The sequence below is a fragment of the Micropterus salmoides genome, unplaced genomic scaffold (assembly GCF_014851395.1).
Source record: "Micropterus salmoides isolate LMB-PRFRI ecotype aquatic unplaced genomic scaffold, ASM1485139v1 Ms_hic_scaffold_4, whole genome shotgun sequence".
NCBI classification, from domain to species: Eukaryota; Metazoa; Chordata; class Actinopteri; order Centrarchiformes; family Centrarchidae; genus Micropterus; species Micropterus salmoides.
Window position 1 is genome coordinate 24,463,642 of NW_024043372.1, and position 24,936 is coordinate 24,488,577.

The 24,936-nt window shown below is 39.6% G+C and overlaps 2 protein-coding genes across 3 annotated transcripts; one reads left to right on the forward strand and one right to left on the reverse strand.

Moving 5' to 3' along the window:
• Nucleotides 1–246: 246 nt before the first annotated feature.
• LOC119885836 (SPRY domain-containing protein 3-like) lies at nucleotides 247–18,734 on the reverse strand. The gene is made up of 11 exons (XM_038696126.1): nucleotides 18,627–18,734; nucleotides 17,226–17,372; nucleotides 17,007–17,082; nucleotides 12,834–12,958; nucleotides 11,090–11,222; nucleotides 10,778–10,966; nucleotides 5,982–6,131; nucleotides 4,324–4,381; nucleotides 3,556–3,669; nucleotides 3,349–3,470; nucleotides 247–3,246 (listed from the first exon to the last, which is right to left on the reverse strand). The coding sequence occupies exons 2-11, from the start codon at nucleotides 17,351–17,353 to the stop codon at nucleotides 3,112–3,114; spliced, it is 1,230 nt and encodes a 409-aa protein (XP_038552054.1). The 5' UTR covers nucleotides 17,354–17,372; nucleotides 18,627–18,734; the 3' UTR covers nucleotides 247–3,111.
• On the forward strand, nucleotides 18,435–24,901 carry LOC119885839 (insulin-like growth factor-binding protein 5). Of its 2 annotated transcripts, XM_038696128.1 has the most exons (5): nucleotides 18,435–18,760; nucleotides 22,251–22,524; nucleotides 23,056–23,084; nucleotides 23,190–23,309; nucleotides 23,435–24,901. In XM_038696128.1, the coding sequence occupies exons 1-5, from the start codon at nucleotides 18,698–18,700 to the stop codon at nucleotides 23,537–23,539; spliced, it is 591 nt and encodes a 196-aa protein (XP_038552056.1). In that variant the 5' UTR covers nucleotides 18,435–18,697; the 3' UTR covers nucleotides 23,540–24,901. The 2 variants fall into 2 exon arrangements, with proteins under 2 accessions (XP_038552056.1, XP_038552057.1); XM_038696129.1 differs by lacking the exon at nucleotides 18,435–18,760 and having other exon boundaries at nucleotides 22,091–22,524.
• Nucleotides 24,902–24,936: the final 35 nt, after the last annotated feature.

A 24,936-nucleotide genomic window follows, 5' to 3' on the forward strand; every position in this document is an offset into this window, starting at 1 on the left:
TAGTCAGATTATTATCTTACTTAATGTATGTCTTTATACCAGCATCATTTCATGCTGGCAGGGGCATTCATTTCCATTTGAGAAGAGACAGCCATGATAACAGTTAAGCCAAGGTCACTTTTAACTGGATGACTGATATCTCCTTTACAGAATTTGGTTAAATAGACTTTTCAGATTTTACAATATTGATGCTCACATAGTCAGCACGATGTTATGCAGTTCTCACTTTTGAGTTATAAGCACCACTCTTGTAAGTACTTAATTTATTGACATATGTATTATTAATGTACATGTACACCCGAGACATTGACACAAAATGTCCAACTTCAAAAAGCCCTAATTTATGCCATAATTTATATACTTCTCAGAACAGCTTCTTCAATTCATCACCTGCTATAAGATTTGTTTTTTTCATAATTTTACCCCGGTACTACAACACACATTCTACACAATTTCTGGATTGAAATATTGGTTTTCATTTTAAAAAACATCTAAGATTATCTAATTTGCATTTTAAGTCAACACACAGCAATAAAAGTTATCATGAAACTTCACACAACAGAAAAGAGCAAAAGCAGTCATTGGTGCAGTGAATATAAATATTCTTTATATTTTAAAATTATTTTTGGCCTGATTCAACTTCATTCATGATTTATTACACAAAAGACAAAGTAGGGCTGAATAGTAACAGTAACACCATTATTAGCTCCCGTGAACTAAGATGATGAATCACCAAAACTAGACAATGATTGTGAAAAATGACACAAGTACACCCTGTCTACAGTACAGGCTGATATTAGCAGCACATGAGCATCACATGAACACCAGAGTCTTTACATTTTCTTGCTGACCATGGAGACACCTCATGGATGCAATTCTTCCTTATTCAAATGAATATCCTGGCAGGATATGGAGTCCACTTCATGGATCCAATGAGGTGTTTTCAGATCCTTTCTGTGACTTACAGACATGTGGCATCTTTGGAGGGAGGTTTTCAGTGTGAACGTGGTTCCACTAACTTCAGAGTCAGCATAAACTAAAAACCTACACCTGGGTCCTACTACCAGGTGTATCAGGGTCCAGACTGGACCAATTCACACAGGCACTTTGCTCAGGTCAAACATTTTAAAAGCACTCTGGTTGTAAAACTTCAACAACGTCAATGAAGTTATGTTTATAACAAATAAAAAATGGAAAAAATAATACACAGAAATACAGGTAAAATGAAAACCCTTCTAAATTACAGCCTATTCTTATATTTTTTTATTAATATATCTCAACATGTAGCACAGACATCTGCAGAGAGGCCTGTTATAAGTGTAGTTTGAATTGATACTAGAAGCAGCACCTTTATTTGGTAAACGGTAGGTGTTGTGTGTAAAAAGAACTACATTTTTACCATTGTAAAGAGTCGGGGGAAACAGTCAAAGTTTTCTTAACTTTTAAAAAGATCGATTCCTTAGGAAAATAATAACCCAGTTTGTGACCCAAAAAATAAAAAATAAAATAAAAAATGTGTTACAGGTTTGTGGAAATCACTGGTTGATTTCAACTCACAGCAAAATCACAAAAACCCATAGAAAAGACAAGGTATTTTATTTGGATTGTCAAATATACCTGAGAGCAGCATATATATCTGTTACAGTATGGCTTCACTTTCAACATTCAGATCTTTAGCAAAATATTCAAATGTTGCACTAACAACATATTTACAGCTATACCATGTTTAGTCCTCAATTATTCTTGCCCTGACAGAGTTTAAGACGCAAGAGAATTGCTCCTCACAGGTTTCCCTTTTTGAGACATTTGGTATCCATTTCATCCAAAATGCCTCACAGAAAATACATTCAATATCACGACTCATATCATGAAAATGTGTATTTTCTTCTGTGAAGGCTAAACTGGGTTTGGTTTGCGAGTTACTTTTGTTAACTTAAATATAGAGATCTTCTTGGTTTCTGTGTGTGTGTGTGTGTGTAAGGCAAACTGTAAGATTCATGATTGAAGAACGTGTGTAGGTACACGTTGACACCAAATGTCTCTATATTGGAAAAACACATTCAAAGCAATATGCTGATATGTCAACACTCATACGGTCACCTCGGTAATTGTTGGTCTAAATATGTTTGGTGTTCTTCCTCTAACATGATTTTGGTTTTACTGTCACAAATGTTTATCCCTAAATTGTTGGCGTGATTAAGACAGTACATCGTCTACAATTTGGTTAAAACTATACCTGATTTAAAAAACGACTACAGCTAGTCATGATATAAAAACATGATTTGGATTTTTTGCTTTTAAAACTGCTTACTCCATTTTAACAGTTATAGGTCGTAATGATGGTTTGGATTTAATTTCAATAAATTGTTATTACATTTAATTATCCCATAATTCCTACTGCATGCGGTTTGCACGGCTGCCAGAAAATATGCCATAATGACTCCCATGTCTGAACAAGCACAAACACTCGTACAGAACCACAGCCATAAAGCAGCTACTTATACTCACGGTTAATTCAGTGCACTACTCTTCTTTTTTTTTTGGAAGACTTTATGAGCATTATTTAGACTATCACACTCACCACTGAGTGTCAGTAACGCACCACCAACAGGGAGAAGAACAGCAGACCTCCGGTAACAAGCACAATATGACTGCAGGCTGTGAGAGTGGCGCTGTTGAAATTTATTATTGCTGATAAGAGGGTCCACTTGTTACCTGGGCTCTAATTGGATTTTTACATTCATTATTCTGGTGAGACCCTTTTTTGGCATGTTATTTTATTAACTTTACTTTGTGTGATGGCATTGTCAAAAATAGTGCTTTACCCTTACAAACCCATGGTTTAACAGTTTCCTGTAAAACATTTTCATTATGAAGCACTTCTCTGAGGCACGCATGTAACATTAACCTGCATTATTTTGATCACTCTTACTGAAAAACTTTCTGCCAGAATGTTTGATCATTCTTACAGCATGAGGGAGCCACGGTCAGTGACTTTTCAAGTAACATCTTGGAGGTACTATGTATTTTCTGATCTCCAAAATGTACCGGAGCTCCATCATTCATCCTTACTCTGATTTCACCACTTGGTTTTCATTTCCTCCACTCTGCTCAGCCGCTGAGGGGGTGCAGGTCCACTCTGACCTTCTCCCCAGTGCTCATCATGCCAATCGTGGGGTACAAGCCTCCTACAGGTAAGGCCACTTCCTTCCGGCCCACCACCTTTCCATTTCTGGTGAAGAACACCTATTCAAACACAAGGCGACAGCAAAGAAAATCATGCAACAATATGCATTGAAGGTTTAAGAGTCCCTGGTTTTATATTCTTGGACTTTGACAGCATCTCACCATGACCTTTCTCCCCTCCATATCTTCTCGCTCATCTTCCTCATCGTCATTGCTTGCATACAAGTCATTCTGAACCTCACTGGCCTTGGGAAGCACATCGAAGTCCCAGTCATCCACTTCATCTGAAAGAACCCAGAAAGACAATTAGAGATTGAACATGATGAGGCACAGTGCTTTTGGAAACAATATAATGATGTTCACTTCCACCATCAAGGCTGTAGTCGCGTGGAAACATGATCCCACAGCCCATAATGTCGCCTTCAAAGCAGCGTGGTCCAAAGGCATCCCCGACCCCACTGCCCTGGAACAACTTGCCATCATCTACGAAGAACAACAGCGGATCAGTGCTTTGCGTCACATACATGCAAGCCAGAGATGCAACTTTCAAAACACAAAACAACGTCTGCCATTGCTCTTTTTGTTTGGTTGAGCAGTGTGACGTCACATTTGCCCGTTCATTTTCTGAACCACTGGTCCTGTTCAACCGACACACACTGTACAGACAGACAAATTAGTTCCCACTCACTCCTACAGGCAATTTAGCATTTCCAGTTCACCTGACCTACGTGACTTGGACTGCTGGAGGAAACCAGAGCAACCAGAGGAAACCCACGCAGACACAGAGCATCAAATATTAACTCGGAAAAATAATACATGTAAGTTTAGTGGAAACAGTTTTCAGCATTGCCCTGTTCTGGCTAGTGGAAGCCAAAGAACGCAACACAGACATCAATAACAACCCTTTAAATATTTAATTATTATTGACATGGCTATCAATAATAATAAAATACTGACAGAGCTGTACTTTCTAACATTGCCAGACGCATGTGACAGTTTGGTGGCATTAACAATGTAACTGTTGGTGACACAATGAATGTGTATGCTACAAAATATACAACTGAACAGAAGACACTGGTACTGCCCATAATGATGAATGGTACTGATACATATCATCAAGCACCAACCACAACACACCTGCATGATAGGCTATGGACCCTCTGCTCCAACCTGGATGTCTGTTTTTGGGGTAGTCCTGTGAAACAAAAGAGAAAGTGATTTGTGATTCACCATTTCAGAATCAGCATTATTGGCCAAGTCTGCGTACACATTCACAGAATCTGACTCCGGTTTAAGTTGCTCTCGATGTACTTCCAAGAGCAATTTACAAGGAAGACAGATTGAAATAGACTTACAGCTAAAAACGTGACAACTAAGTTGAAACAAGATTATGTACACACAAGTAGGTTTAAAACAGTGGGCTAATTCTAGGCGGTCTAAGTAACCATTTAAGCCACTGTAAGCAGAGCACTGATGTGATGATGGGCACATAAGGAAACTAAGTGATGGAAGGAGGAGGCATGAGAAGACTGAAGGAATACCACAGAATTAAAGAGATACGGTGTTGGTAATGACTGGTGTGTAGAAAACCTAAGACTTTTTCTCCCCGAAGGAACAGGAGAGAAAAGGAATGCACCATAAACAATTGCTCCTTTATCCAGTTTAAGCAACCATTGAGCAACTAGTAACTGTTAAGCATGTGTTACCCAGAGACAGAGAGAGAGACACCTTTGTTTTGATTTTCTTAGAGAGAGTTGCTTCCCATCAGCAGACTGCTGCGTCTTGCAGGAGATGACGGGGGATGGAGCAAAACCTCAGGAATGACCGTTTGATGGATTTACAATGTTCCACCAAACCGCAGACACATGGAGAAAAACAATTCCTGGAAAACAATCAGCGAAATGACAGAGCTGTGTTCTCCACGCTGCCTGACCCGAGGGCGCAACATGCCCACACACACACACACAGTAACTTAACAGCTGAGGGGGGCAGGTGGGTCAGGGGGAGCTTAATGTCAAGGGCGAGTGCTACAGGGATCCGCTACCTCCCAGACTGTGAGCACCATCACCGCTGGCAAAACAGCAGTGTGATTAGCAAGATTGACGCTCAATCAATTAGTGTCAAATAACTGAAAATGAGAGTCCCAGCGGAGAGAGCAGCCTTATCTGAGCCGTACTTCATTTCATATCTATCTGTTAGTAATTACGCTATTGTATAAATATTAAAATAGAAAGTGCACACGAGCTCATGATGATTTCATGAGAGGCTAAAGGCAGCTGACTGCATGTCTGTGGTGTAAAACTTCAACAAGTCTCCTCTCAGACCCAACTTATTTCCAAAATAAGATCATCACTTGCTGTCAACATTTCTGATTAAAAACACTTAACTGAGCCAAATTAATAAACTGATTAACTTTTAATTGCTTAGCCTGAGGAACTGCATACTTTTAATTCTCTTCTATTTTTACCTTCTTGTGTACGGTGACAGGAAGAAACTCAGACAAACTCAACAATCAGATTTTTGGAACAAACTGCTTTCTATGGAAAACCAGATGTGGGGCTGAATGAGAAAATATTTATTCTGTTGTTAGCTTTTCCTCTTTCGGTCATCCATCACTCAGACTGGAAACAGTGAGAGCAGTGGTGCGTATGAGGAACAGCGATGATGAGGTTAGTGTGTGTGTGTGTGTCTGTGTCTGTGTTTCTGTGTGTGTGTTGGGGGGGGTCTCTTTACTGTCAGATAACCACAGTGTATGTGCAGTAACTAAGACGGTGTGTCAACGAGGAGGCTCTTACCCTGCGTGCCAGCCCCAGGGCGATGTAACACTTCTCTCCAGCATCTGTGATCTCCAGTTCATAGTAGTGGAAGCGTGTGCTGAGAGGCCGACGGGCCTGAGCCAAGCCCACGTCCACGATGCTCTTCCCTTTACCCACGTACTCCAGCAGCTGTGGAAGTAAAGCAGACACACACAGATTATGACCGGACAACAGAGAAACTGGATTCACGTCTCTAAACAGTTGTTAGCATCCTAGCATGAGAATGTGAAATAGAATTGATATGAAAACAATATCATGTTGTACCCAAAGGAGTCTGAGGTCATTTTTTTTTCATGTTCACTATTTAACAAAAGCCCTTTATTTTCTACTTAACTACTACAGTCTGCTATGACTTTAATGATTAAACACTTAATTTCAGGTAAATTTAAAGCTGCACCAATCAATATTTAACAATGGATCAAATGACTATGTGCCTTTTAGCCTCTATTAGCTCATGGACAGACTAAGTTAGCGACTAGCTAGCTGATAGTGGAGCATCTAGTAGGTAAAAACAGACATTTCTCTCAGGAGCTGCTAAAAGAAGAGTGATTATTAGATTTTCATTTGTTGTGGGGCCAAAAAAGTGAAAGCTTCATGGCTGCTGTAAAGGAAAGTGCTTGCTAATTATGTTAAATGTTTTAACATTCGCTTTGCATTTGCCACAACTTTGTAAGGAATGCCACAAGGCTATGCGTCTTTTGAAAGAAGAAATAACATAATTTTAGTCCTAGAGATGAAAAGCTGAAATCATTAGCAACAAAACACATTCAAACTCAATTCAATACATTCAGGGGTTTTCTTCTACAGCCTTACCTGGTCTAGTATGACCAGTAGTTTATGGTGGCTAATGTTAGCTAACTTAAGTAGACAGGTCTGACCTTACTGAGTCAGTTAGCAGACATTATGACCCTTCTCTACTTGTGTTACTATAACATATTGTTTTAGCATATAACATTATCCTGTAATCAGCTGCTGTTTTGTAGGCTCGCTTTAAACTGTCCCATATAGAGAGCTGAAGTCCTGCCGCATTTCTAGGATAGCTTCTGTTCCACTAACCTCCATAATGCATAGTGCATTACTTTCATTGTTTTTTTTCAGCTCAGTGTGTTGGAGTCAATGCGGAATAAAAACTACCTACTTTGCTATTTAATGCAAATTCATTATAAACAAAATTTTAGATCTAAACCAGAATAATTCTGTATAAGTGTAATAAATTACTTCAATTACTTAAATAACTATAAGTAAACATCACCTAGCTTTAGTCAAGCAGACCTTAAACCTACTGTATGATTAGGTATGTCAACAAAACTGGAGGATGAGTTTACTCAAATTATTATAATGACTCACAAACTCCCCAGACTGTACAATGCGTTTCACTGCTAGTGATAGCATGTCCGATTTTGCACTGGCTTGGTGGCTGCTCCCTTCTCAGGTCGGTAGAGACCGGAGTTGAATAAGATGAGAGAGCATGTTTTATTCACATGTTATCCTATTAGGGATGTTTGATGATGAGATGGAAAAAATAGGTCGCAACATCACGCAGTTCTTTCTTTCCTGGAAAAATAGGCCAGGATTTGGATTCGTCATCCCTGCCGTACTGTTTGGGTACTTGAAGCAAAGCCAGCAGAGATAGCATAACTGTTTACTACATGCAGCAGAGGAAATCAACACCACCAAAGATGAATCCGTTTACAGAGTGACCTTCCCAAAAGTCATCAGAGCGGCAGATGAACATATGAGACCACAATACAACCGTCTGAAGATAACTACATTAGTAGAAACAAAAAAACAATCATACTCCACGGGTGTCTTGGGCCAACATCTTATTACTAACATGGTTACCAATTTGCCCAGTTAAATTCACTCTACCTTCATTAACAAAGCAGATTATACCAATAACAACATGATGCTGGTTTGCTTTCTTAAACCATACACCTATTTAAATTATTCTCATTAATTAGCATTTACAGTCTGACTCCTTTCTGGAGAACTGGTGTTTTCTTAATACATTTCCTTCCTTTTTTGTCAGTGTGTGTGTTAATATTGGACAAATTGAGAGAAACTCCGAATGGGGCTCAAATAGAGAAAGAAACCCAGACACCAGGAAGTCAAACACTGTAATCCAAAAACTTAAAAATTACAATAAAACATCAAAGCACACGGACGGCTCTCCAGAAAATCACCACCCTTGCTTTGTTACCGTCATGTTTTGTTTTTTCCCCGACAGCTTTCATGTAGTGTTAAAGACGTGCACATGTGTGATTGATGAGTTGCAGGGAGATCTGACAGCATGTTGTGAGGCCTGCATTCATCCAGGGCAGGGCCAAATTTGTAGAAATAAAGGATAATTAAATGTGTGGGTGGCATTAAGGCTCCTGCCTAAAGGCTATTCAGCTGTGATGCCTTCCTCTTTCAATTCAGGTTTTGTGCGTACTTACGCCTGAGTCAGACACAAACACTGCAGCCCTGCCGTCACAGGGAGCGGTTAAGACCCAACCAGGGAGAGAGAGAGGAGGTCAAGGAGCATGTCAGATTAAATATTGGTTATATTGTTTATCTCTTCTTTTCTTTTTTTTCCCTTTAGGTATTTAGTAAAACCTAATATTTACGTCTGAATGTCTCTATCGACTCTCTGATATTGTTTAGGACTTTGTCTTATCGACCTTCAATATGGATTTTTCTGATTTTTGTTGGTATGTGACTTCATGTGTCAGATCTTGGACATGTTGGCCAAAATAAACACAGGCTAGGGTTATGTGTTCTTCTAAACTCTTTGTTAAAAGAGTTCACCAATGATTGCATGGAGAACATGGACTGCACTCCGATAACATTTTCATACTCACAATGGACTGAATATTTTAAATTAGATTGTTGCCACAATTATAACATTTACATCGCAGTAAGTAACATTACTGAAATGAATGGGTCTTCCACCGTGTTGTTTTCCTGTGCTGTTATGTTGCATTATTGTATATTATGAGGGTCAAGTAAGTTACAGCGACTGAGACGGTGAAGAAAGTGTGTAGAGTATCTGTAAAACTGTGCAGAGTATCGGTAAAACGTCAATAAATCTAAATTGAACGTTACCAAGCAAACAGCGGTAGATCCGTGCTAAAGTAGCTGCCTTGCATCAAGGCTAGCATAAACACAAATTGCTCCACATTTGCTTTGTACTGTTACATAATTTCTTGCAGGCTAAATCAACACTTTGACATAATACCGGTGTTACACAGGATATTAATATGGGTCGTGTTAGTTGGTGAAGTCATGTAGAAAGCGATACAACTTTGCACCGGATAACGTTATCAACTTGTCGTTGTTAATCGGCGAACTAACGTACCTCTCTCCGTGACTCCAGCCTTTCTGCTGTTGACCGTGTTTTCACCCAATGTCAATCTGATTCTAGTTGGGCCTGATGGGCTTCAGCACAACAACTTTATTGTTGTTTTTTTTATCCTTACATGGAGTTTACGTTGCCGTGTTTGTTGTGGTGGGAGCGTCTTTTTATGGTGTTAGCTGACTGCATTTCATTAGCTGTAGTCGGAGAGAAACTCGGGAGAGCGCATGTAGCTACAACCCGACCCGACACCTTCACATTAAAAGCAGAATAGTGGCTGTTGCGAGCAACTGAGAAAACAGGCGTGTGAGGCTACAGCCAATTGACAATGAGGCAGTAGAAATTTTGATTTATTAACAAGAGATTTCATTGAAAAACTACATAGAGCCCTTTTTATTAAAGCTTTCTGATGTATTCTATACCCATAATCTGGTGTCTGCAGGTTCTCCCTCTTCATCCTCCACAGATACCAGTATGAACGTTTATGAGGGAGACAACCTGTTGTGCCACAGACTGTGCAGAAGCTCACAGATGCCCTGATCCGGGTCTGGCAGAAGATCACCCAGGACACAGGATCAGCTGTCTCATCAGGAGCATGCCCAGACAGCCATACACACCACTGAGTCACATTATGAGTTGCCGTGATGAAAGTCACGGAAGTTGGATCAGCCTGTGATTTAATTTTTTGTAACTTAGATTTCTATACCTACATAATACCTGAATGTATATATTTTCTATGTTCTTTAGACAAATTAACAATTTCCACTTAATTTAACATCAACCTGAAAGCAAATGAAAACATTAATAATTTTTAAAAATTTTTCATTGTCAATAAATTCAGGCATCAAGGGGTTAAATCTGATCCTCAATCGGTTGGTCATATTATGCACATTTTCAGGTTCATAATCTTATTTAGGGGTTGTACCAGAACAGGTTGACATGGTTTAATTTTCATTTCAATCTCAAAGTTTTAACTGAGCTCTGTCTCTACATCACAGTAACAACTTTATGTCCATTGACTGCCCGGAGGGTAGCTAGTGTTTGGAAGGGAGAGGAGAGTGTGTGCTCTAGCTCACTGTTTTTCCACTAGTGTTTTTGAGGGTGTATCTGACAAGCCGCTTGGCGAGCGTTATGACGCATGTTTCGCTGTGATGTCACAGCAAAGCGGAAGAAAAGGCTGGACTACAAACGAGCTGTTTCAGGCAGTTCAGAGCAGTGTTTTCTGTGGGAGATGGGAACTCCCTTTGGGTGGACTTTGAGCTTTTTCACTTTGCAAACCTATTACATGTACAAAAAAGGTACATAACTCAATAAAAAAGAGGGAAAAAGCCAAAAAGCTTTACGTGAGCTCTTTAAGTGTTCCCTTAATTTGTGCGTGTACACACACACACACACTTTTTTAGTTTTTGTTTGTTTATCTCTCTGCAACAGGACTAACCGTGCCGGTTTCCTTGACGTCATGAAGACGGCCCCAGTCCTCTTCATGGCTATCCACTATCATCTGTCCATCATCCTCCTCCATCCCCCATTCAGCGTTCAGGTCCAACAGCACTTCTTCCCCCAGAGAGTGCATTCCCACAGCAGGGTAGAGAGCATCAGGAGATGCTGGGATTTCCACACTGCCGACCTAGGCACACATTCAGATACAGTACTGGAAAAGTAGCTTGGAACTATGAATAAATTCACAAATTGTAATGGTGGAATAAATTCTGTCTAAGGTAAAGAAATATGATGGTGATGGAGCACTCACTTCTTTGCCATTCTTGGTAAAAAACACAGTTAACTGTCCATCATCAGAGTCCAGGGATATTCCACAACCGATTCGGTCACCTCTGCAGCATTTTGGACCAAACTGCTGTCCTACAGTGTTGCCATTATACAGCCTGTGGAAAGATAGGTGGGAGAGGTTGAATGGCTAATCATTAAGGCTCATTATTTTCAGATGTTGATGCAGATGTTCACAAAGAAACACCAGAAGACACTCACAACATGCTCACAGTCAGTCAGATTCATTCTTTCTTGTGGAAATTTGTTTTCATAGTCTGTACACAAAAATAACATTCAAAACAAGGTATAAACAAATAAAAACAGTACAACAACACAAGTCTTTTAGAGTGTGCCCAGGCTATTTAAAGCACTCATGTGTTTTTTTTCCTGTCTGTATCTGGGGCTAGAGGGGAGGAGGTTAAAGCAGGGTTGAGGGGGTGGCAGGGGTCATGTGCTATGGTGTGTGCTCTACGAGTGTTTGGCAGCTTTTATGGATGTCTGTGATGTGGTGATCAAAGCTCAGTTTATTGTCCAGGATGACGCTGAGGCACTTAAAGCTCTCCACCATGTCCACTGGCTGGCCGTTGATGGAATGAGGGGTGGTGAGTTTATTGTGAGTGTCCTGGTGATGGAGCTTATCTTTGACGCCCACTCTAAACCCACCAGCCCTCAAGACTCTAATGAATACAAAAAATAAAGAAGAAATATTTATACTTTTGGAAGAATGTTCTTCCTCTGTTTAAGTAATATTTGTTGTTTACCAAGCAGTATGCCATCATTTGTCATTTTGCCTTTTTGTTATTTGTTAGATCTTGTGCTTCATACCATATGATTATTGTCCTGGGCAAATAAAATAAATGTAATTAATTTACACTAATACCTAGTGTTTGTAATATTACTGAATTTTTTAAAGATAATGATGAGCGCTGCTGACCTAAGGACCTCTGCCATGAACCGAAACTACCTTGAATCCAGCCTGAACTCTCTGCTGCATGTCGTTCTAGATCTCACTCTCCCATCATTTCATCTTTCAACTGTCAAAGCTCTAATGAAGGCATACTATATAAAAAAAAAAAAAGCTGACTTCCTGGTGATTAAATGTGGAAATGACGTCGTCAGCAGGTGATCACGATCCAAAAAGAGTGATACACGCGGATTTTCGTTCGGACTGGTGGAAAGTGTGTCTCAAAACTCGGTGTGTGTAAAATGAAAATCCACAAGCGTAGAATTGAAATCCACAAATAAAAACTGGATTCACAAATGCCTGTTCGAAAGTTGTAAATGTTTGGCTTATGTGTAAATCACCTAAATTCATCCAACGTTTGTTGTTTTTTTTGTGTGGAATCTGTGTATTTGCAGATCAGTTTTATATTTCCAGAATATTTTTGTGAGTTTACAAATGGGTTTTTTTCTATTTCTGGAGGTTGTATCTACAAATTCCACATTTACACACAGATTGTTGATCTGTTCACACAAACAATACTGAGATAAATGTATCTCCATACAACATTCACATGGGTACATGGCGTTTGTCAGACGGGAAAAATTGTGAACCTATCCTTTAGGAAACATGATCAAATGTGTTCTGTGAGTTTAAGCAAAACCTACATGAGGTGTACAACATTGCGTTGTGTTAGTTCGTTGTTCTGCTGCATCTCCATGCCATGTACCATTGACAACATGTTCAGTGTACATCACATGTAAATAAAATCATCATTGTCACATACTTGCCATCATCAGCATGAAAAGCCACAGAATGTGGGAGCCAGCCCGGCTGATGGTCCAGCTTGTACAACTGAGGCACCAAACCAACAGCAATCATTCCCCTCACTCCTGTATCAATGATCGTCACCTGCAAAGAGCACAGTTTGAATTGTCCCAGAAAACAAGCGGGGAAAACAATATTATCTTTGTGATGTCTTCAAACAATAATGTACCCAATTTTGAGTGGAAGGGTGTCATTACATTCGACTAACAGCCTCTTATTCAGAGATGTGAGCATCAAAACATAGTAAGTGGCTTTACATATTAATGTTTCTTCTAAAAATAATGTAAGGAGTCATTTTCTTCTTCCTCTGACTCATCCCTGGACACCAACTTTGAATTTAAAAGACTCATAACACATCATGTGTGGGAGGCTTTTATATTGTCAGTTAGCATAAGCAGAACAAACTGTGTAGAGACAGAGGAAAAGGAGGAGTATGAGAGGGGTACAGTGAGGGTGATGGTGCAGATTTATGTATTTTTCTTTGATTTTCTTGTGGTGGATGTTATACGACCACAGGTCATGTTTATGCAGCCAACACTACTTTATATTTCAATGAAAAAGAGTCTACAGATATGCTAGCTGCGCTGTTAAGCTGTACTTGGGCACAGCAATGCTTGGAGCTAAATGCCAATGCTAGCATGGCAACATAGTCACAATTACAATGTTGCCATGCTGATGATTTGCAGATATGTTTGTTTGCCATGTTAGTTCAGCGTGTTAGCATGTTAATATTGGCTAATTGGCGCTAAACACAAAGTACAGCTGAGGCTGATGGGAATGTCACATTTCAGGTATTTAGTTATAAACATAAAGTATTGGACAAACCAAAGTCAGAGGGATGAATTGCAGACCATAAATGTCTGTACAAAATTTCATGGCAATCCATCCAACAGTTGCCGAGATATTTCAGTCCAATTCGTGGACCAGTCTACCTCTAATTCTTACAGATTTCATGCTCTGCTCCTTCAGGCTCCACCTCATATTTGTACATGCCATTACATCCTGCTTTTGGATTGGCACTGCTTCTCTTTTCACTTCATGAAATTTCCAAACCAACCTGAAACAACTGCATGTTGTAAAAAGTAAAGAGCTTGCCTTCCCCACTGTTATCATAACCGAATACTGACCATATGACATCATCCCTAGGGAGCCCTACATGGACACACTGCAATCTGAGCACTGCTGGCAAATCCAGGGCAAGGAGAAGAGGAAACTTCTTTCCCATGACCTCAACATCGGTCTCCTGAGAGTGAGAAGTAATCCATCCCTTTTTTTTCTGCTTCAGTGTAAAACATGCAGATGAATCCTTAAATCTACCATCAGTATCCACTTCGCTATCATTTAATAGCTCATACGCCTATGTACACAGACTATTCCTCCATCCTACGTGACTCCCACAAAGTGAGTCACCATAATGAAGCGCACGTAAGTATAAAGGTTGAGAGTGTTAGTTACTGTTTCACTACACGTCAGACCGGGGGCAGGAAGTGTGTTAGGCAAGTTTGAACATGGTTAATTCTGAGAAACAGTCACTGTCTTGGGATGTTTGTGCACTACAGTCTCGAGATTACCAAGAACAGTGAAATCAACAAACCACCACATGATTTGAAATGAGCAGCGACTTATTCGGCTATTTGAAACCAAACGTCACGTGTGCCATGCTAGAAGTGGAAGGCTTGAGGCACAGCGACAGTAAATGAGGGGGACCGGGGCTTATAACACCATTTGAATGACAATTTGTATGACGTAAATCAACATAAATAAACTAATGTAATGTTTAACAATGTTAAAAAATGCGGGAAATGTGCGTGTGATCTACTGAGCTTTTTAAGACGAAGGCTTTACAGTAAAAACAACACAATCAAAAGACATATTTTCTTGCACCCTAACTGAACTTGCTAAGTTGACTGAACAGCCTAACCTAACATCAAAGTTGTTCAAGAAAAGGTGCAAAAACAAAGTGCTAGTTGCTATTTTATGTGCTGCGACTGGCCCTGCTTCTGACTTTGGTGTAAATTATTATGGCATATCTGACTTGAAGAATCCGCATTAGCTTCTGCAATTACTTGACGCCCTGTCCAAGCACACACAGTGTATGATAGACCTGCCAAGTAATTCAACAGAGCTTTGTTTCTCAGATACGTGCTGTTCCCAGGAAGTGTCATGATTTCTTTTTCATTGTGGATCAACAAGATGAAATCAACCAGTCAGACACTATGGCCTGCCAAGGCTCCTCTTATCAACACAGAACAAGGGCTGTGTCATAAATCCACAAGAAATACTAAGGCTCTAAAATATAGAACTATAAATACATAACGCTACCATCACAATGTTCACAGTACACTGTTTTGACAGTAAGTATACAAGAAATGAATCTACTGATGACTGGATATGACACAAGACAGTGGATCACTCCTGACAGTCTAAAATATACTGCAGAATGTTTTGACCAAATAATAATACTTCTTCTTTCTGAAATGTGTCAGAGCTGAAACCTCAGTTACAAGAAAACCAATGTCTTGTGGTTGAAAATTGTTTTAGTTTTCTCCAGCTCTGAGGAGCTCCTCCATTCTGCTGTGCACTGGATTGTAGGAGAACACAGGTCCATCAATGACAAAAGAATGAATGAATGAATATGTATTGTGGAAATGAAGACACAGCTCACGTGTCAAAACTTCACTGTAGAACAGCAGATACAGATATTTACATATAATATGTACTGTATGTACAACTTAACCTCTCTTGATTAATTCTTTTTCACTTGCATTTAGAACAAAGTGACTTATGTTAAAATAATTCTGAGCAATTGGGCTGTTTGATTACCGCATCCTTCTCATTTTCAAACTTATATTAGATAAGGTCATAATTAAAAGACTTCTAAATCAAAACCTGTCAAAATTAGACAGCTGAGCAGTCAACAGCAGAGGTGGGTAACAACGAGTTACATTTACTCTTTTACATGTACAAGTAACTTTTTGAGTAAATTGTACTTGTCAGAGTAGTTTTAGTGCATCATACTTGCACATCTTACTTGAGTAGATTTAAAAAAAAAAATAAATAAAATCATTATTTTTACTCAGCTACATTTGGATACATTCATCCTGCTACCTTTCTTTCTTTATTATTTTATGCATTCCTGGTCTGTTAAGAGGTAGGTGGTCTGCTAGTGCTTCTTATCCTAATGCAGTCACGCATCCTCGTGACTCAGAGCAGAACAATGAAGCTACAGCATGGTAGTATGGCTTTCAAATAGTGTTAGCAGCTAATATTTACAGATATAAATTTAGTGCACAGTACAGCCAGCCTGGTCTCATTCCAGTGCGTCATATATCAAAGCTTCAGTCAGGCTTTCTCTAAGCGTCAGTATGACGCCCTGGGATGGAACCATGCTGGCGCTGAGCTGACAGAAAGCAGTGTCTGTTTGCTGCCTTAATGTAAATATTGAGTGTCCATGCAGTGTGCATTTAACTAGTCATGCTCATTGGTGCAGCCTGTTGAAGAGAGACGAAATTATGCAAACACAGAAAAAGACTAACTACTCTTATTTCATGTGGATGTGACTGATATTATGTTTCAACCACAGATGATCTTCCTCAGGTAAAAGTTAAGAATAAGATAACATACCAAATCATCATTTATTTTATAAGACAAGAAAAGAATGTATATTTTTAAACAGTCTTCACTTAACTCACTTAACAGACTATAATATTAATGTAGTATTTTGTAATCACACTTGAGAGCTACAGACTGGATATAATGTCCGGTTCTATATGTGGCTATCTAATCAGGAGATGACGACTTGTCATTTCATCACAAATGAATATAAGAGTTGTTTATCTTTAACTGAGGAAGACCATCAATAGATGCACAGCCACATCAAAGTTATTTGCTACTCAAGTAATTTTTTTCAGTAAATACTTTTGTACTCTTACTCAAGCAGTTATTTTGATGACCACTTTTTATTTAACTTGATTTCGCAAAGTTTGAGTACAGTTTTTGGCTACTCTACCCACCTTTGGTCAACACAGTACAGACTATAACTAGTGGGAATGGCAGAAAACATGTTGGATTACACTGGCGCTCCTGTGTAGAATTAATAGCCATGAACTGAAAGGATATGATCAACTCTTACTTCGTAATAGCGATTTCTTCTAGACAATGGCCTGGCCGCCACAAAACAGCCAACTTCATCTGAATTCCCATGATACCTACGAAGTGATACAAAAAGAGAAACAAAACTTAACTATAATCTTGACTTCTGCGAAAAAGGAAGGAAGAGCTCTAGCATAAAATGAGGGACTAAACAACATCATTTCAAACTCTAATGGTGACATCGCCACATCACTGTTACCTCAGAATGTCTCCGTCTCTCAGCATCCTTTTGAGCCGCTCCCGGTATCGCACTGCTCGCACTTCACGAATTTCTCGAATTCGCCTCCTCCAGTTCAGAAAGCGATAATGAAGGTTTATGTCGTCCATGTCTGAAAATCATCACAATCTAGGACACAGGGCAACCCATCAAAAAGATGTATTACTGCTTTAGAGATATTACATTAGATATTTATCTGAAGACAAAAATCACAAATCAATTTATGTAAATACTTTGTGCCTGATGATGTTTTGACTGTAATATTTAAATAAATGTCTCCAGTGTTTGCTCAGTCAACCATTATAGCCATAAGAGCTGTTGGGAAAAGGGATAAGTTATAATGTAGTAACAGTACAGGTCTTCCTTAAAAACACAGCAAACATCCCTGACCACAACATGACTACCCATGTTGCCAGACAACAAGAAAGAACCTGGGTTTGAACCTCAAACCAAACCCTTCCCGTGAGGAGTCGTTGTGTTTGTGATTTTCCATTTACGTTTAATCCCACATTCCTGAGACAAGCAAAGGCCTGGGCAGTGACTGTACACTGCCAGCAGGCACGATTGATCAATCAATTGTTTGGTATATAAAATGTCAGAACAACTATTTAAAACTACTCAGTTAACTATAGACAAAGAAAACCAGAAACTCTGCAAACCTGAAATACAGGAACTAAGGAATGATTAGCTTTTTGAAATTATTTAAAATATATAGCCCATGTCAATCACAAACACTAGTGTACTAGCGTACATGTGGTTCATTAGGTTTTTTCCTGTGCCACGTTATTTAATCAAAGCCAGGGTGTATCAGGTGAAGGCAGCTTGTTAAAAACAATCAGGTTTTGTTTTTCCATTCAAATTCATAACTCACAACAAAAGTATTTTACTGTGTGGATTTGTTTATGTTCGCTGGTTCAGTGGGGGATCATTACAGTACAGTAGGCCCCCGCGTAGTATTACACAGACAAAACAGTTTCATTATAGAAAGCATGATTGTCTGTTGCTCTTAAGACATTGAACTGTGGAATTATGGTCTAGTGTTTCGAAAGTGATAATAAAACCAAGTTACCAGCCCAAACACGACTGAATAAAACATTTGAGGATCTAATTGGTAACGTGTTTTAAAGTAAACAAATATGCCAGCTTTCGCCCCATTATATTTTTTAGTTGCGTGTCAACTTCTCCCGTGTACCTATGTACGAGCCTACCCTAAACGCAGCTTCGCATTTCCCAGACTACAGGCAGGACTCGGTTGGCCGGCTAGCTGCTTTCAGTGACACAACATTATCGCGCATTATGGCTAATACTGTACTGTAAACGTGACTTTATCTCAGGTTATTCACAAACCATTCAAACCATGTTTGTCTCGTGATGGCTCCTTACTGTTTTGAAACGTGTAACGCGTCGTCCTTCGGCTTTTCTTCCAATTTTAAGGAGGTGAAGTCTGTCACTTTATGTCCAACCTGCGCTGTCGGAAGTCCCGCCCTCCCAACCAATCACATCAGAGGATAAATACAGTGAGTAGTCTTTAACCTGTGCAGTACCGTGTGTGTGTGTGTGTGTGTGTGTGTAGCTGTTAAAAAATGATTTTTCTTTGGTTTTACAGCAGATGTTACACGCCCTTTAAATATACACTGCTCAAAAGAAATTAGGGAAACACTTCATCATAATCATAACTGTATAACATCGAGTCAATTAAACTTTCATATATACATTCGCTCTCCCCTTATCCTTCCTGACTGACTGTTCTCTAGTTTTGTGTTTTGCTAGTGTTCTTGTCACTACTGGTAGCATGAGGTACCTGCAGCCCATTCAGGGTGCTCAGCAAGTCCAGCTCCTCCAGGATGACACATCCATGCATGCCGTTGCAAAAGGGTTGGTGTGTCTCCTAGCACAATCTCAAGGGCATGGAGGAGATACCAGGAGACGTTAGAAAAGGAGAGCTGGACAGGATCATAGAAGGGCATCAACCCAGCAGCAGGACTAGTATCTACACAGGAGGAGTGCTGCCAGAGCCCTACAAAATGACCTCCAGCAGGCTACTGTTGTGCATGTTTCTGTCCAAACTTCATGAAGGTGGCAAGAGAACACCAGAATCGGCAGGTCCGCCACTGGCGCCCTGTTCTCTTTACAGACGAGAGCAGGTATACACTGAGCACATGTGACAGAAGTGAAAGAGTCTGGAGACGCCTTGGTGAACGTTATGCTGCCTGTAACATCATCCAGCATGACCGTGAAGGTCTGGGGAGGTATCTTTGGAGGGCCGCACAGACCTCCATGTGCTAGCCAATGGTACCCTGACGGCTGCTGATGAAATCCTCAGAGCCATGGTCAGACCTTACGCTGGTGCAGTGGGCCCTGGGTTCTTCCTGCTGTAGGACAATGCCCGTCAGGTGGCCAGAGTGTGTAGGTAGTTCCCCAGACGATGAAGGCATTGATGCCATTGACAGGCCCTCACGTTACCCAGACCTGAATCCAATTGAGAACCTCTGGGACTCTATGTATCTGTGCATCTGATACCGCCAAGTAGTGCCACAGACTGTCCAGGAGCTCACTAATGCCCTTATCCAGGTCTAGTGGGAGATCCACCAGGATACCATCCGTTGTCTCATCAGACGTTGCCAGGAGTGCATACAGGCTTGTGGGAGCCGAACACACTACTGTGTCATTTTAAGAGTCGCCTTTAGTCACGAAAGTTGGATCAGCCTGTGATTAGATTTTTTACTTAGATTTTTGGTGTGATTTTGAATCCAGCCCTCAATTGGTTGGTGATTTTGGTGTCAAGACAAGACAATGTACACTAAAGATTATGATGTGTTTTAAGCAACTTTGAGTTTGTGAAAAGCACTATACAAATTCAATTTATTATTATTAGTATTATGTGTTCCCTTAATTATTTTGAGTAGTGTATTTTACTACACATAGATCAATAAAATCTGGAGGGGAAAGACTTTAAGACCTTGTCAGAAAAGAAGCAGTCACCTCATGCCAAGCAGTTTTTATGAAAACCTTTTTTAAATAAAGAAAATTATAATATAACTGTCTGATGTTCTAAAAGCAGTAAGAAATGACTACTTTACAGTCATATTTAATTAAATAGCTATTGTTTTATTTTTTCAAAGGCAAGAATCACAAAGTAGCTTACTTTTTAGCCAGTAAGGCTCTTTAATAAGGAGGATAGTTCGATGAAGTTTCTTTTTATCTTACCAAAAATCTCTCTGTACGTGATGTGGTTGTGAGCATATCTTCCTACTGGTAAATGATACAAGGGGTGAGCAGTATGGATAAAACCTTCCATCACGTTGTAATTTTATGTTATGATATTGATATAAATGAGTACATTTGATTTAATATTAACATGCAAAAGCATATAATGGAAAATAAGCAGCAACAATAAAACATAGCAACAATCATAAATAAACAATAATGCAAACTAATCCAATGAAATCAGCATCGCCCACAGAGGCCTTGTGCATCCAAAAGTATTAAGGGATAAATGGGAAATTACTATATATGGTCGTATTGCCTGACCCTAACTGATACTCGGTGCGGTCTACCTTTTCAGATCAAAGTGTCTAACCTCTACTTAAGGGGTATTTAAGTCAACATATTCTTTCTGTCAATGGGTATTGGGCTGCCTTTGTAATAACATATTTGTATCTGAGACAAAGCAGTCACGAGCTGGATATTAATACTTCAAGTTAGAGGACAGGCTGTCAGATTTTTAAGATCGAGTCTTCTAATTAAATCTGTTTGTGACTCACAGACGGTGGAATTTGCAGGGTGGGACTTTTTGCTCGTGGCTATTAATGTCTTAGTCATCCAACCTTGAGTGGCACTCCTTCAGCTTCTTAGTGTCGGCCATTTCCTCTGAATCTCAAGCCCTGCAGTTACAGACTCCGTAAACACACTCAGTGAACAAAGTGTTTGTTTAGTGGTTGCTATTTAAATAAGTCATAACAAAGTCAAAAACAAGGACGAAAAGGGTGGAAGAAACGAATTACTTTTACTCCTGTTACTGTGATTGGGTATTTTTGTTCACAGTACATGTATTATTTTGAGTATTTTAATTTTTTACTGAATGTATGTGCTTAACTGCATTTCAAATCATGCTCAGGGTACTATTATCAGCTCACATTGCACAGTACTGATGCAAAACAACTAAGCCATTAATGTACAAAAAAATGGTTTAATTTGAGCTTACCTGTTTTGTATTAAATTTGACAATCTCACAATGTGTAACATTACAGTAAATACAGTTCTTGAATAATGTGCTTAGTTAGATTCCACCACTGCTCATGGCTTTATGATATCATTTCATTTTGTACTTTTATTTGATTTGTCCTTTTAGATTTCAGCTTGAACTAATGGTGACTGATTATAAGACACAGAATCTTATCAATTCTGTACAGACATGTGGCTACATTCAAATTGATGTTGTTGTTGTTTTATGATGAATGGCAGTCATTTAAAAACTTGAATGGTGAATTTCTTGCCGGCTGAGCCATGATTGGTTGATTACATGAAAGTGTCGCCTCTGTAAATAAACAACCCCCTCGGTGGGGAAAAGGCAGAGCAATGGAGGAGCATACACAGCAGTCACTTTTGATTTATGTCGCTGTAGAAAACATTACTATCCTGCAAGATGACAGACAACATATGGAATGAGCATGCGTGAGTGTGTATGTGTCAGAGACAAGGGGAAACGGGGTGTGCTTGGGTGTGTGGAAATGATGAAGGAAAACTAACATTCTCCATCACGTACCCTCCCATACCTTTCCCCCACTGGTTTGGGCTCTTTAAAAGCTGCTGCCAGTGGTGTCTGTCAGCCTCATTATCACTTTGTCTTGGCTTGAGGGAATTACTAACCACCTTGCGACACACAGACAAATTGCAGTCGGTGGATCTAATCTGAGATCCTCATAGGTTGTAGGAGAGTGGACTATTTACAGCTTTTAGTGTGAGATGCTTCTGTATCTAAACACCCTGCTGCTGCTCCTCCTGCAGCCGGCTCTTTCGAGCCCAGTGCCGCTGACCACGCCGTCCAGAGGATGTCCCACCTGTAAACCAAAGTCCACACAGACTCAGCCATCTGTTGATTTAAACGCCACCTCTCTGGCCGTTGGAGAACCATGTGGGGTCTACACTCTGAGCTGTGCCCATGGTCTTCGTTGTGCACCTCCAGAGGATGAGCCGAGGCCCCTCCGTGCCCTGCTGGAAGGCAGGGGGGTCTGCATTAATGCCAGCAACATCAGCCTGACCGACAATAGTCACACTGTAGGTAAGGTTCACACTGAATGAAGCAGTCCTTCAGGCTTTGGGCATACAGGTTCATGGTGTCGGGAAACTCACCTGTTGCTAATTTATTTGTCAGTGGTTGACATTTCAACTTTAATCAACAAACAAGTTCAATAAATCTTCCTGTAGCGTGTGATCATGAGTTTGTAATAGTCAAGCGAATATTTGAGCAGAGAAACACACCTGTGTTTACACAGTTTCTTTTTCCATTGCCCAACTGCTCACATCCTGTTACACAAAAACATCAGTGACTAGTAGTGAGTAGTATAACTTATTTGTTTTTCAATATGGGTTTTATTATGCATATATTTGTAGTGTGATTGGTGCAATTAGTTAACTAAGAGGGAAGAACATTATAAAAAAACAACAACACATCTAAAAGCTGTTATTGAGGAGAAAAAAGAATAACTGGAGCTGACCTCACAATGAAAGGAAATGATTGTTGTTGAAAAAAAGGTATTCACACAGTAATAAGTGATCAATGCTGAGAGTTTTTGTCTGTCTCTGATCCTAGACCCAGCACCTACTGAGGATCCAGATGAGGTAAAAATCCTCTTCATCTAATGACCTCAATAATTTAGAGAAAGCGTACATGAATAACATGCAATCAGGCTCACACTCAGTGTATCTGTTGGTCTCTTTCTACAGGCCCCGTGTCGCAAACTGCTGACTACACTTATCACAGGTCTTGATGCCCATTTATTTAACTCAAATCAGGATATCTACATGCCCAACTGTGACAAACGTGGCTTCTTCAGAAAAAAACAGGTGAGTTTGCAAATTAAGACTAATTACAGTAAACCAGAGAAGTCACTTTACAAGCCTTTGTGGTTGACGTGTGGTTTGTATTTCTATCTTCAAAAATGACCTGTTTGTGTGTTCTGTTTGTGCAGTGTTGGTCGTCTCGAGGTAAGCAGCGGGGCAAGTGCTGGTGTGTGGATCGGAACGGCATGCCAGTCTCCTCAAACACTAAACAGAGGGGCGGCCTGAGTTGTTAGAATGGGTTCAGCCTGGGCTGGAGAAGAGGAGGCTGAAGCTTCATTTGCCCATATGAGAAAAAGATGAAGGAACACCACACAGAGTCTAAAGGAGCCAAACACAGTCTCACATCTCCAGCAGCCAGCAGCTCTCTACCAATGAGAAGCTGCTTCGAAATCCGGTGTAACTTTGTCTCCTTGCGCCCTCTACTGAACATATTAGGACTGTATTAATTAGATGTTCCTTCCACATCTACTATATTAGATGGAGAAGTATAGTGTATCAAATTTATATCAACATGTGGAATGATCCGGGCCAAGTGTCACATTGTAGTAGGAGACTTTGTTGAGGCAATCTGTAGTTACCTGAACGGTCTCTTACCCACTAAATTAACTCCGCACCTACAGTATGGGATTCACATATTCAGGTTGTTCAAGTTTCAACAGTCTGACTCCATTTGTTTCAGGAACAGTATGATTTGGACCAATGTATCATATTTATACGTATATTTTCAGTATTTTTTTAACTTTGAAACCACTGTAACTGTGTTACTGTAATTGCTGTACATAATCTCTAGATGTAATCCTATTTATGTTACTTTGAATATGATATTCTATTTATGTTAATGTTGCTGGCAATTTGAATAAGTAATTTATCAGTGGTTGCCCATGAGAGCAGACGCCAGAGGTATTATTTGAAAAGCCTGATCATCTAATGCAGAATTAGATGGGGGCATTATTAGTATGTGTTTCTTTTTTTGGCATTTGTCAAGAAAATATGCCTCTTGATCAGTAAGTGGACGTGTGTTTAACTGACGGGCAGTATTGTAACATGTCTACGAGAGAAATTGGATGGATAATGGTTGGATGCTTTTTGGAGTTTATACATTTAAAGAACATTTTGCTACCTTTTTAAAAAATAAAAATGACTTTGCTCAAGATTTAAATCCAAATAGACCATAAAGCAACATCAAAGAAGAAGAAGAAGAAGAAGAAGAAGAAGAAGAAGAAGAAGAAGAAGAAGAAGAAGAAGAAGAAGAAGAAGAAGAAGAAGAAGGCACAACTTTTAAGACTTCTGTGGAGCAGCATCTCACCTACTCGTGTTTATTGTGAATCATTGCAGGGTCGGAGAGTACAACATCACATGTAACACAAGTACAGAATTATGACTACAGCATAGAAAGCCTAAAACTATTAACTAACGTGAGACCCTTTATATGTGTCATATGAACACACGTTTTTTTTAAGTACCTATGCTTCTTTTCACAAAATCTAACAGAAAGAAGATTAAAGGTGTGTTGAGATCTCACAACACAACAGATAAGAAAAATACAATAGTGTCCATAAAAGCCTTGTAATAAATACTATATTACTTAAAATGTCTTTTTTTGAGGCTACTTGTATTTGGACTTTATTGA